The following is a 13,092-nucleotide window of genomic DNA, read 5'->3' as shown; positions in this document are numbered from 1 at the left end:
GGCCCCTAATCTTACACAATACTAAACGAAAAAAGCTCTTGATTTTAAACATGACAGCAACTGTATCTCAAGTAGGGAAGGGTTGTTGGACCTTTTCTTTGAAAGTAAATTGTGACGGCGTTGACCCGGATGTTCTCCCACGCGCCTCACAGCTGTCTCGTGATGAGGTCTCTGGGTTGTATTCTCGCTCGTACAAAAACAATTGTACTGAGATTATCCAGACATGCTCTCCACAAAAGTCTTCCACACGTGTACAAGATAGACTGTCAGGCTTTGCGATGCTTTGGCACAGATAATTCACAGAGCTCGAAACTATATTACATCACAACTCCCATCTTCTATGTCAATGCATCTCCTCACATTGGTCATGTGTATTCAGCTGTCACTGCAGACTGTCAGCACAGATTCAAAACCTTACAAGGATACAACTCCAGATTTGCCACAGGTACGTTTTAAACAGTCTAACTGTATTACATGAAAGTTAAATACATCGGGCTGGTTGCATAAACTGATGAGACTATTACAAGTTATATTTTATTTTAAAACTTTTTTTTAATCTTTTGTAGATTGTTCGTGTTCATACGTTTTGTTTTACTTCAGTTACATAAATACATACATTGGTTTAATTTAATCCCGAAAAGCAAGACTGACTACCTGCTAATTGGCCTTATGCACAGCTGCACTACTTCCTGAACTTCAGCCAGCTCCTTGTTTCCTGTCTGCCATTATTGGCCAAATTGATTAATTCAGGTGTGCCTGACCTCAGTAGTCACGGCAACAATAATCACACACACCTGAATTAATCAAGTTTGGCCAATAATGGCAGACAGGAAACAAGAAGCTGGCTGAAGTTCAGGAAGTAGTGCAGCTGTGCATAAGGCCAATTGGTCAGAAGTTTTTAAAGTGATAGTTCACTCAAAGTCATCATTTACTCACCCTCATCTTGTTCCATCTTCGGAACACAAATGAAGATCTTTTTGATGAAATCTGAGAGATTTCGGTCCCTCCATTGGCAGTTTCCCAACTACCATTTTGATGCTTTAAAAAATATTATACAGCGATTGTAAAATTAATCCATATGAATTGAGTTTAGTCCAAATTTTCTGAAGAGACTTGTTCGTTTCATATGACGAAGATTTTTAATTTAGGCTTTTATTTACATTTAAACAATGATCAGCAAACCAAAACTGCTTGACGTACGAGAATGAACCTCATTGGTTCATGAGGAAGCTCAAACGAGCTGCCTAACGCACGAGTATAAACCATTTGTTTTTGTTGAAGCTCAAACATGTTGCATAACACGAGAATGAACCTTATTGGTTCCTGCTGAAACTATTCACCAGATGTTGTAAAGGTCATTCAAGTTTGACCCATGTTGTTTTGCTTAAAGGTGAAGACCCAACTTTATGCATGTTTTGTAAGATTCCCCTCACTTTTAAACATATTTTAATGGACTGTCCTAATACAAGTAGAATGCTCTTTTGGGAAGTTATTTCAAGGACTTATGATTAAAAATCCAAAACCTTTTCAGGCATATTCTTCTTGTTTGCTTGGTTTTGTTGTATTTATATATTTATATTTATGTAATTTATTTTTTGCCTTGAAAAAAGCCTTAGATGCTGACATGGCATTATAAACAATCTATTTGCTGAAGCTCGAATGTGCTTCTAACACGAGAACGAACCTCAATGGTTCTCGCATGTCAAGCGAATATACTTTTACTACATGTGATGTGCGAGTTGATGAATGCGAGTTGTCAATCTGTGATCAATCTAAATTCAAAGTGATCATGTCTCTTCAAAAAATGTAGACTAAGACGCTCGATTCATATGGATTAGTTTTACGATATCTTAAAGCAGCGCTATGCAGTTTTTTTTACCTTAACTGAATAGCTTCAGAGTTATTGCAATGGTTATATGACTATTTTCGGGTTGAATGTTGGGCGTCTGAGTGTTTATGCAACTGGCCCCAGAGATCAGTTTGCTGAAGTAAGGTTGTTTGTTTGTGCCCTGCAGGTACAGATGAACATGGTCTTAAAATCCAACAGGCAGCGAGCAATGCGGGAAAAGACCCTCTGAACTTCTGCACTGAGGTATCAGAGAGTTTTAAGCATGTTTTTCAAAGATGTGGTATTTTATACACGGACTACATTCGAACAACAGAGAAAAGACATCGACAGGCTGTTGAACACTTCTGGACTGTTCTCCATAGCAAAGGCTTCATCTACAAAGGCACTTATGAAGGCTGGTACTCCACTCCAGATGAAAGTTTTCTTACACCAACTCAAGTCACCGACAGAACAGACTCCGAGGGACGACAGATCAAAGTATCCACTGAGAGCGGCCACAAGGTAACAATCCATCCTGTTCTTGAATTAAAGCCTATGTCAGTGGTTTGCATCTGCTAGTTTTTAATTTGGGGTGGGGAGGGTGCTAACAGGGCCATAGAAAAAATTAGGAATATTTTTTTCTAAAAGCAATTAAAATTTAAATATTATATTAAAATGTATGAAAAAATATAGAAATTCTAGAAATAAATATTAATTATATATTAAATTAAAATGTAAATATTATATTAAAATGTCTGAAAAAATATAGAAATTATATTAATTAAATTAAATATATATTAAACTAAACCTAACTGTACAGAACAAATTGAGTAGAAACAAATATAAAAAAACAACAAATATAAAGAATATTTAGAAACTATTATAAAGAAATATTTCATCTGAAATATTTAGAAACAAATATAAAAGTAACACTATTTTCCAAATAATATTTTACATTGGGGTCAATGACAAATGTAGCTTCAATTACATTTGAATTGATTACATTTAGAATTACATTCAGGGATTTCAAACCCATCCCAGTCATGTGATAAATTGAGACAAAAAGATATAGGATTATAATATCCCAAAACTTTTTTTTTTTTTTGCTTGTGTACTTCCATTATCCCAAAATGTTTCCATCCAGAGAAATTAGCAATTTTAGAATTAGAAATTAGCGTTTTTCCATTGCAGACAGTACCGCCACAAATAGTTCCCGGTCGACGCCTTTCCTTCCTCGTTGCCCTATCAATCTCTTGCTGGATCCTCTTTTTGGCCACCAATCAAAGGAAAGTTCGCGCCTCCTAGTCTGACCACGGCGTATTCTTCCGAGTTGCCATAATAATAGTAGTTAGTTTAGTAACTATCTCTGGCCAAACTATTTAAAAATAGCGGGGATATTCTGGATACTCCATCTGGCGCGTGCAATGACACAGTGAATGGTGACGACCAATCAGCAGTCGCCATTGTTTTCACGTCACATTTTAGTATCGCCTTAGCTCGCTCAGAACCTCACCGGAGAACCTCACCGGAGGTTCTGGTACAAAAAGTACCCAAAAGCAGGAACAGGTACAACTTTTACACATTGAAAAACCAAACAAAGGCGAGTCGAGTCGAGCTGGTACTGTGTAGTGGAAAAGCGCCAAAAGTATTCCGTTAGATCTCTAATATACCAGTCTATAATTAGTGTTGACATACAAAAGCCAACCAATCTTCTGAAGATTTTCAAAGTGGTATAAGATCATTTCTCTATCTTCAATGACAGGTGGAGTGGATGAAGGAGGACAATTACATGTTCCGCCTATCGGATTTCCGCACCAAATTGCTTCATTGGCTCCGATTAAACCCAAATATCATCCAGCCTGTGAAGTTTCATCACTTGGTTCTTCAGTGGCTGGAGGACGATATCCCAGACCTGTCAGTATCCCGCCAAAAAAGCCGCCTCCAGTGGGGTATTTCAGTCCCTGGAGATCCGGAACAAATCATCTACGTGTGGTTGGATGCTCTGGTGAACTACTTGACCGTTGTTGGTTACCCACAGAATCACTCCCAGTGGTGGGCGGCTGTCCATCACGTTGTCGGTAAGGACATTCTTAAGTTTCACGCGATATACTGGCCGGCGTTTCTTTTGGCTGCAGGATTACCTCTTCCTCAGACCATATTCGTGCACTCTCACTGGACTGTGGAAGGAAAGAAAATGTCCAAGAGTCTTGGAAACGTGATCAACCCATTGGACGCCATAGAGAAGTTCACCGTGGACGGCCTGCGCTACTTCCTTCTGAGGCAAGGGGTTCCTGACTCGGACTGTGACTATTATGACGATAAAGTCATAAAGATGTGCAACAGCGAGTTAGCGGATGCTCTCGGTGGGCTTTTAAACCGCTGCACTGCGCCCTCACTCAACCCCACGCAGGTGTATCCTCAGTTCTGCAACTCCTGCTTCCCAAAGGAACCATCTGAAGCGCTTCGTGGAAAAGCCGTCCCAGAAGACTACAGAATGGTGGAGGCAGTATCTGCGCTTCCTGTCTTAGTTGAGCAGCACTTTGAGAATCTACAAATATATAAAGCACTGGAGGCCATTAGCGCATGCGTGCGGATGACTAATGCGTTTGTTCAAAGACATGCACCGTGGAAGCTGGACCGGAACAATCCTGGAGACCAGCAGTGGCTTGACACCATCCTTCACGTGTCTTTAGAGTGCCTCAGGATGTATGGGATACTCCTGCAACCCGTGGTGCCAGATCTTGCAGACAGAATTTTATCTAGGTTGGGAGTCATGCCTGAGGAGAGAAACTGGGATTCTCTCAACTTCCTGATGAAATGTGAAGGAAGAGACTGTGTTTTAGAAGGAAGAGCGCTGGGTCCCGACTTGGGGGTGTTGTTTAATCGCCTTGAGAGGAGCCAAGTGAAAGGGATTCCCAACAAGTCAAAATCTTAGTGCATACTTAAGCAATTCAAACCAATTCTACCAAATATAGTAATAGCCGTGGTGAATGATGGTGTTGGGGTACTATGGGTTAAGATGAAAATCAGAGAATTTTTTTGGAATGATTTAAAGGGATAGTTCCCCCAAAATTAAAATTGTCATTAATTACTTGTTTAAAACCCACAAGGGACGCAAATGAAGATCTTTTTGATGAAATTTGAGAGATTTCTGTCCCTGCATTGACAGCTACGTATAGAAGCTTGTTTCTGCCACAGAATAAAAAAAGGTAATTGCAACTTTTTTCTCGTAGAATTGAACTTTATAACTCGCAATTGCGAGTTTCTATCTTACAATTCTGAGAAAAGATATCAAAATTGTGAGTTACAATTACGATTTTGACTACAACACACAATTTGAGACCATTTCTCAGATTTGCGTGAAACAAGTCAGAATTACAAGATATAAACTCGCAATTATCTTTTAAAAGTTTTTATTCTGTGGCGGAAACAAGCTTCCATGGCTACGTAACTAGAACTTTGACGCTTCATAAATCTAATACAAATGAATTGAGTGGATTAGTTAATTAATTTTCTGGAGACACATGATAGCTTGATTGAATTTAGGCTAAATTAAATCTGTTATTCATGTAAAGCGATCAAGTCTCTTCAGAAAATTTGGACTAAACCACTCACTTCATATGGATTAGTTTTACGATATCTTTTTGAAGCGTCAAAGTGGTAGTTATGTAGCTGTCAATGGAGGGACTGCGATTTCATTGAAACGATCTTCATTTGTGATCACAAATGGCTTCCAGGTGTGGAACGACATGAGGGTGAGTCATTTTTGGGTGAAATATCCCTTTACGGTAACACTCTATAATGTTTCGACAATGTAAGACAAGGTTTAAAAAGTGACATGGTTTTTTTTTTAATGAGAAATACACGAAACTGAAAAATTGTACAAATTGAAATAAAATAAAAAAGTTGCAATATTTTTTATAATTTCCTGTACTTCTTTTTACATAAACTTTCACTGTTCACCTCAATGTTTCACAGAACAAAGCTTCTATGACTTTCAGAAATGCATGTCTGAAAAACAACGTTTGCCTCTACTCTAGATCCAGCCCTGCGGGCTTCTTTCAGGAGTTCCTCATCTCACAAAGGTCCGCTTATGTGGACACAAAATCATTCTTTGCCACCACTGAAATTCATTCATGCTCAGTAATATGAGTTGGTGTTTTGTCCAGGTTGAGTATCTGGGAAAAGAAAAAAATAATTTTAGTAAAGAAAATTAATGCAATCGTATTTGTTTATTTTTGTGTGTGAATTCTTTGCATTATAAGGAACAGCACTAAGCATAAAAACAATGAATTTGGAACATATTAAATCAAATACTAATGTTAGAACTACTTGAAAAGCATCTCTTAAAGCCCAAAGTATACTCCATTTTCACACGTACACTAGGGTATGCATACAGTTTGCCTGAATTACATTTCGTAATCAGCACAGTTACTCGGCTGGCACATGCACCTGTTTTTTTTTTGGACAATCGGTTGGTCCACCAGGTGGCAACAATGGCTCAGCCCAATCTTACACTAAAAAACAAAAAAACACTGAACAACAACAATCTGTGGGAGACCACAATAACAATAGACGGCCATGTTGACAAAAACTTAAACGAGAAGACAATGGTCTCATTCACTAAGCATACTCACAAATGAGTGCATGAAATCTGTGTAGGAATGTTTTCAAAAACAATACATGATTCATCAAAACCCTTTGAACTTAATTTTTTTTAATAAACAGACAAATAGGAATGACTAAAATCACACATACACAAAAATCACTCTGGTCGCCTTATAATCATGTTAAAGGAGTAGTTCACTTTTGAAAAAAACGTTTGCTGATAATTTACTAACCCCCATGTCATCCAAGATGTCCATGTCTTTCTTTCTTCAGTCGAAAAGAAATTAAGGTTTTTGATGAAAACTTTCCAGGATTTTCTCCATATCATGGACTTCAATGGGAACCAAACAGTTCAAGGTCCAAATGAGAGTTTCAGTGCAGCTTCAAAGAGCTTTATAAGACGATGAATAAGGGTCTTATCTAGCGAAACGATCGCTCATTTAATAAATAAATAAAAAAAGTTTAAATTTTATATGCACAAATGCTCGCCTTGCTCTGTTCTTTGATGAGCATTTGTGACTCTTCTGTTCAAACTTGATCATCAATATCAAAACGAATCTTTTTTTGATTCATGACTCGAAGGGTCCTAGATAAGACCCTTATTCATCGTCTGGAATAGTTTAAAGCCCTTTGAACAGTTTGCACTGAAACGGTCTTTTGGACCTTGAACCGTTTGCTTCCCAATGAAGTCCATTATATGGAGAAAATCCTGGAATGTTTTCATCAAAAACCTTAATTTCTTTTCAACTGAAGAAAGAAAGACATGGACATCTTGGATGACATGGGGGTGAGTAAATTATCAGCAAACGTTTTTTCAAAAGTGACACCACTCCTTTAAGATAAAATTGAATATATAGATATCTTAAATATATTTCATCATATATACAAACAAGAAAGAAATGCTGCAATTATAGCTTGAACTGTGAGTTTTCTCTGTATCAGACACAGATACGACTATATAGATCTGGCTAATGAAATGATCTGTATTAAAGTTTGTGTTTGAACTAGTTTCGAGGATCTGTTTCCGGCAAGATTGCATAACTAACCTACGGCATGTGGCCGCTCGTTTAGAATACTCAAAATTCATGAAACGAGTGTTGTGTTGTGAGTTTAGACGGAATTTTTTTTTTGTAAAAATATGAAATGTATTCTAACCAATTATTAGTGAACTAGACTTGTTTAACACTGCTCGACTTCTGTAGATAAAAACTGCAGACACTTGACAAAGCCGAAACATTCTAGTGTGCATATGTCGATCGTGCATGCTAACAAATGGAGTACACTTTGAAAGGCTTGTACATCTACGCTAAAAAGCGTTGACGTCAAAACTGTACTGTGTTATCTGTTTTGTAATAACCTTAACTGGCAGTTGAACAGTTAAAGGAATAAATATGCAATGACCCAGATTATTGTTTTTTTATTCCCAAAGGGGTGTCTGTGCCGTGACTATATTACTAGTTATTTTCATGCATTTATAGCAAGAAATGACCATTATTTATGTTGATATTGTCCAACATCCTGCCGTGAGCATTTAAAAACCTTTTTATGAAGGCAATGCCTATGCAGCAAACATATGAGCTGTGTATCATGGCTAGGGGTGTCACGATTCTCCAAATCCTCGATTCAATTACATTTTCGATTCTAAGGTCACACTTCGATTCTCGATTTTTACATTTATTTTTTTAAAGCCGAAACCGGCCAATCAGGATGCTCTCTGTCTGACATGCACTTCATGAGACAGACATGCAAGGTCTCTCGCTCTGTCCCTCTCTCCCTCTCTGCCGTGCACACAATACAGTTTGGAGCACAGTTTGTTTTGTCCACATGCTCGCTCTTGATTCCGGGAAATTTTAACTAATTTGCGTGCATCAGGGAGCCGCTATCAATACACGAGAGACTCCCGGAACTTCCGCGAGACTTGGGATATCTGCAAACTGTGGCTTTTTTGAAGCGCGAACGTTGTCAACAAACTCACTGGAAATCCCCAAAACTTCCACACCTGTGACTTCAATGAAAGAGGATGGGGTTCACGTTCTGTCGATGGGTCTCCTGCACCTGCAGTTGCCATGCTATCTTTTGAATGGCTGTAGCTAAGTTAGAGGAGGTTGACCATAGACTAGCAGCACTTCATCACACGTTTTTTTTTCCACTTGGCAAGCCGACCGGACGTGACGTGGGGGCGTGGCAGCATCGACGATTCCATTTTTTAATTCCAAGTTCGAGACTGTGAATTAATTTTGGTCGATTTTGAAATCGTGACACCCTTAACATGGCTGTTTGAAACGGAGTAGTGTAAAGACATACTTGAGAGCTGCTGCTGGAGCTGTCGGACCAGGGCTGCAGTCTGCTGCTGCTGCTGGGTCTGCTGCATGCCTTGCCGTGGGAACTGACACCAAAAATAATGACACAGAATTACATGTCTAAAAATCCACAAACGTAAACCAATAAGCCACAAGAGGCTGCTAAAAGAGTTTTATAATGAGCCCTTTCCCACACCTTTTTGTAAGTTGTTCTTACCATGGGCTGCTGCGGGGGCAGAGCCTGCATGCCCAGGGCCTGAGCGGGAGGCTGGGCTGATGCCTGCTGCTGCTGCTGCTGCTGCTGTTGTTGTTGTTGTTGTTGTTGAACCTGCTGCTGCTGAACCTGCTGTTGCTGCTGGACCTGCTGCTGCTGTTGTTGCTGCTGCTGCACCTGAACCTGCTGTTGCTGCTGCACTTGTTGTTGAACCTGCTGCTGTTGCTGCTGCACCTGTTGCTGTGAAGACACACATGCACCAATACATTGACATTAGCGGTGAATCACTGTAGTCACTAGAAAGCCAACAAGCATGCATTATGCAGGGCTCGACATTAAGCCTTTTCTCATGCTTGCCCATTGAGTAAAAAAAGTTTGTCAAGAATTTTGTTTTTGTTTTGTTACGCTATGTTCACACCGGACGCGAATAGCGCGTCAAATTCACGTCTAGTTTGACGCTTGACCACTTTGTCTTAATTTGCACGTCAAGAGCGAAACTGATCGAAATCGAAACCCGTTTGCCATCTTTTTTTATGTTGATCGAGCATTCATCGAGAGATTCGCCTCAATGTATTTGTTGAGAGCTAGAACAGCGGCGCGGGGATCAATCGTCGCCGTATGTGTCCACCGGACCCTTCGGAGGCGAACCGTTTGGCGAGTTTCACCATTTGCTCACTCCAGGAGCTGCGCCGGATGACGGCCGCTGTCAGCGGTACTTCCACCTGTCCCGCGCCCAGTTTGATGACCTGTTGTCCCGCATCGGAGCGAGGATCACCCTCGCCCTCATCCATCTAATCTAGCTGTCATTTATTTTTGTTTTGATGATAAATAGAGCCAGCCTTCAAAAGTTATTAACCTGTATTAACCTATTTGCTTTGTTGTGCATAAGAATCCCACCATGCATTTAGTCATATTACAAAATTATTTATTGTAGCATTCAGACACTTCACCACGTGAGCAAGCAGCTAGGCTCCTGATTGGTTTCAGATTTTTCAACTCGGGCCGCAGACGCGAATTTGCGTCAAACGCGTGAATGCACAAATGGCACTAAACACAACAAAACACAACATCAACATCAGTTGCGGGCTGCAACTTCACTAATTAAATGACAATATTCTGGCTGGACTACTGTTGTCAGTGATGCAAGTATTTGAAATGGACATGATTTCTTAATGTCTTGTGACATATCAGGGCCATTTTATGATTATTTGAAAAAAAAAATTCTTACATACAGCTCCTTTAATTTTTATTATCCACTATCGAACATAATTTTAAGTAAATGTAATAAAATCAGAATCATTCTCTTGTTTCAGTGATTCGCTAGTTATTATTATTTTTTTTTTGCTATTGGCGTTTAATAAGGCTACTTGTCTGGTCGGCCAAGTAAAATTCTCTTTGGACAAGTAAAAATCCCCTTGTCCCAGTCAAGCGAACAAGTGTTAAAGTCGAGCCCTGCATTCCTTTCTTCCAAAATACACCCGAATACACCCCATACTGTATCCCACAATGCAATGTGATCGACTTTGGTGTGTGTGTGCATGTACGCACTCGGAGAGCTGGATGCTGTCTTATCAGCTGCTGTTGTTGCTGCTGAGCTTGCTGCTGCTGCTGGTCCATCATCTGATTAGGCCTCATGTTGGGGTGCATCCCCTGCGGTCCCAGGTGTCCTGGAGCCAGGCCGTGCATCATAGGCGCCTGCTGCATGGACTGATGGGAGAATCTAAGACAGATGGTGAAAGTTATTTCAATTTGATTTTTTCTTCATTATTATTTTATTTTTATTGTACAGAGTTATTAATGCTTTGGTAATGTCAAGATGTCTTTCACCATGCCAATACAGCTATTTGAATCTCTTTGAATCTTTGGTGAAAGTTGAGATGATTTGTTTTACACGGCTTCAAATTTTGCGGCATAATGTTCCTGAAGGATGGCTGTACTGAAAATGTATGAGGCGCTAAGAATTTTGAAGAGGTCTGTGACTGACCTTTGTGGGTTCTGCATTGCGTGTGCGTATGTTCCGGGAGCCTGCTGATGCACATAGCCACTCGGCCTCTGCTGCATTGGCCTGAGAGAATCCACCATGCCTGGGTTGGTGCCAGGATGTCCTCCCTGGAAGCCCTGGTTACCGTACGAGGGAGGAACTATTCCAGCGGTCTGTGAGGGGTGTGGCTGAATCCCCATGTGTGAGCCGTAGGGGGTGTAGCCATGGGGCATGTTCTAGAGAGAGAAACATGACATTACTAGATTGTCATCTATGGGTTTCACTTAATGTTGAACAGTCAATCAACACTGCAGATGTGCCAAGTGTCTGTAAAAGCACAAGAACTTGCCTGTGTCGACTGCATTGGTGGATACTGTTGATTAGGTGCCACTTGTCTAATCTGCTGTCCAATTAAATGATTATGACTCCCCTGAAAAGACCAACAAACAAACATACATGCCTCACCCTTTCCAATTATTCTGAATTTAACATTCACAATCACTAGAAGACAAAAACTAGACAGTTCTTGCATGTGCCACCAGGATGTTGCAATGTTTTTGCTAGAGCATGCGGTGAGCAATTGACTGGTGTTTGTAGATGGTCATGACGCATCAACCTTCCAATAATACTGTGTCCTGGTCCAAGCTTCTACTTCGTTTCAAGCGAAAAACCTCTCTTAATTCTCAAGTCATTTATGAACACTATTCGTTTATCGCACTCCTTCAACCTAAACTTTCAAAAACTCATGGTGAACAACTAAAGTCTCCAGGGTCACTGTAGTCTCTGCTGTCAGTCTGAAGGTCTGGCTACATGAGACTAAGGTTTACTGTGTACCAGCCACCAATTTTTTAATGATTCAGAGAAGATCAGTCACTGACTACGTTTACATGCAGCCAATTTTCAGGTTATGGTTGGGTTAAGGTCACTATTCGGGTTTCTGAAACATTAGGTATAACCCGTTTACATGCGTGAGCAGAGAGAGTTTCTCCTGTATACATGGAATTGCAATATCCCAATGTAAACGGCGATGCGCGGTTAGCGTCGAGACGTACGGACAACGTTAAGACGCAATATGCGTCATTTCCGATTCTTCTTCCTGTATCCAAAGACAACAACAGCAGCACGCGGATAATGAATAGTTCAGGGCAGATAGCGCCACTGTTCGTTACTGAGCTCGCTCCAAAAGTATACTGTGCTGTGTCTCGCCATGTTTACTTCCGGTATACTAAATGCGGATTTTTGTATGCGCCGAGAAGTTTCTCTACTCAAAAGACCAAGATTCCTTGCGAATAGAACATGCGCAGAACACAAATCACTATGGGGATATGCCGATACGCGTTTACATGACCAAAAATTCTGGTTAGAAAAGGGGTACCCCAGGTATAATATCCCGTTTTTTAAAATCCGGGATATGAGCATATTCGGGTTTTTGCAGGTGTTTACATGGCCGTCCACGACCGGGTTATTGCGAATATCCCGGTTTTGAACGGGTTATTGGCTGCATGTAAACGTAGTCACTGTCTGGCCAACTGAGTTTTCGCTATGGAGATAAAGGTTAGATTATGACTTTTTGCTAGTTGAACAGCACACTGTGAGTGTATATTAACATTAACACCGTGTGAATCTGAAGGAGTGTTTGGACCCGGAAACAGTGGTCAAGTTGAAAGAGCCCAACACCAAGTCTCTATGATAATTTGACACCTAAATATGAGCGGGGCCTTTGCAGTGCACATTTGTCAAGCCCAAAAAAATTACAGGACACCTAGTATAAAATAAAAGTACATGAAACAAGGACTGGGAATAATTATTTTTTCAAATGATTAACCCATTGATTTTTTGTTGTTCTTTCGATTAATCTAGCCCTCGTTAATCTATTTATTCTAGTTTATTTTCTGAATAGTGGATTAATCCTTTGGTTAGTTTACCAATAAATAATAACCGTGACTAACTTAAATATAAACTTTTACTACTACTACAATTAAGATATATTAAAAGATTTATTTATTTTAAAACACCACTTATGAAATGAAAACGATACTGATTCACCGATCATGATTTTTGATGGCCGAATCAAATTGGCCAATTCCAATACCGGTTGCTGATATTTTTTTTTTTCTTCAAGCAAATGTATTTGTTGTTAATTTGCTATAACATGCGAAAC

The 13,092-nt window shown here is 39.9% G+C and overlaps 2 protein-coding genes across 9 annotated transcripts in view; one reads left to right on the top strand and one right to left on the bottom strand.

The window, feature by feature from the left end:
- Positions 1 to 114: 114 nt before the first annotated feature.
- Positions 115 to 4,900, top strand: mars2 (methionyl-tRNA synthetase 2, mitochondrial). Its single transcript, XM_089134793.1, has 3 exons — positions 115 to 445; positions 2,016 to 2,350; positions 3,591 to 4,900. The coding sequence occupies exons 1-3, from the start codon at positions 130 to 132 to the stop codon at positions 4,761 to 4,763; spliced, it is 1,824 nt and encodes a 607-aa protein (XP_088990919.1). The 5' UTR covers positions 115 to 129; the 3' UTR covers positions 4,764 to 4,900.
- Positions 4,901 to 5,653: 753 nt separating this feature from the next.
- Positions 5,654 to 13,092, bottom strand: part of med12 (mediator complex subunit 12) — a 33,664-nt gene continuing 26,225 nt past the window's right edge. For 7 of the 8 annotated variants that reach the window (XM_089134791.1, XM_039648491.2, XM_039648488.2 and 4 more), the window contains exons 39-44: positions 11,281 to 11,361; positions 10,935 to 11,167; positions 10,499 to 10,670; positions 8,954 to 9,190; positions 8,741 to 8,822; positions 5,654 to 6,006 (exon numbers count right to left, since the gene is read on the bottom strand). In XM_089134791.1, the coding sequence (XP_088990917.1) occupies positions 5,969 to 6,006; positions 8,741 to 8,822; positions 8,954 to 9,190; positions 10,499 to 10,670; positions 10,935 to 11,167; positions 11,281 to 11,361 (843 nt within the window). In that variant the 3' untranslated portion in view covers positions 5,654 to 5,968. The remainder of the gene's footprint in view (positions 6,007 to 8,740; positions 8,823 to 8,953; positions 9,191 to 10,498; positions 10,671 to 10,934; positions 11,168 to 11,280; positions 11,362 to 13,092) is intronic. The other variant, XM_039648487.2, reaches the window with a different exon arrangement.

This window comes from Pimephales promelas, chromosome 9 (assembly GCF_988280905.1).
Source record: "Pimephales promelas chromosome 9, fPimPro1.hap1.1, whole genome shotgun sequence".
NCBI classification, from domain to species: domain Eukaryota; kingdom Metazoa; phylum Chordata; class Actinopteri; order Cypriniformes; family Leuciscidae; genus Pimephales; species Pimephales promelas.
This window is presented reverse-complemented; position numbering and strand designations above follow the sequence as displayed.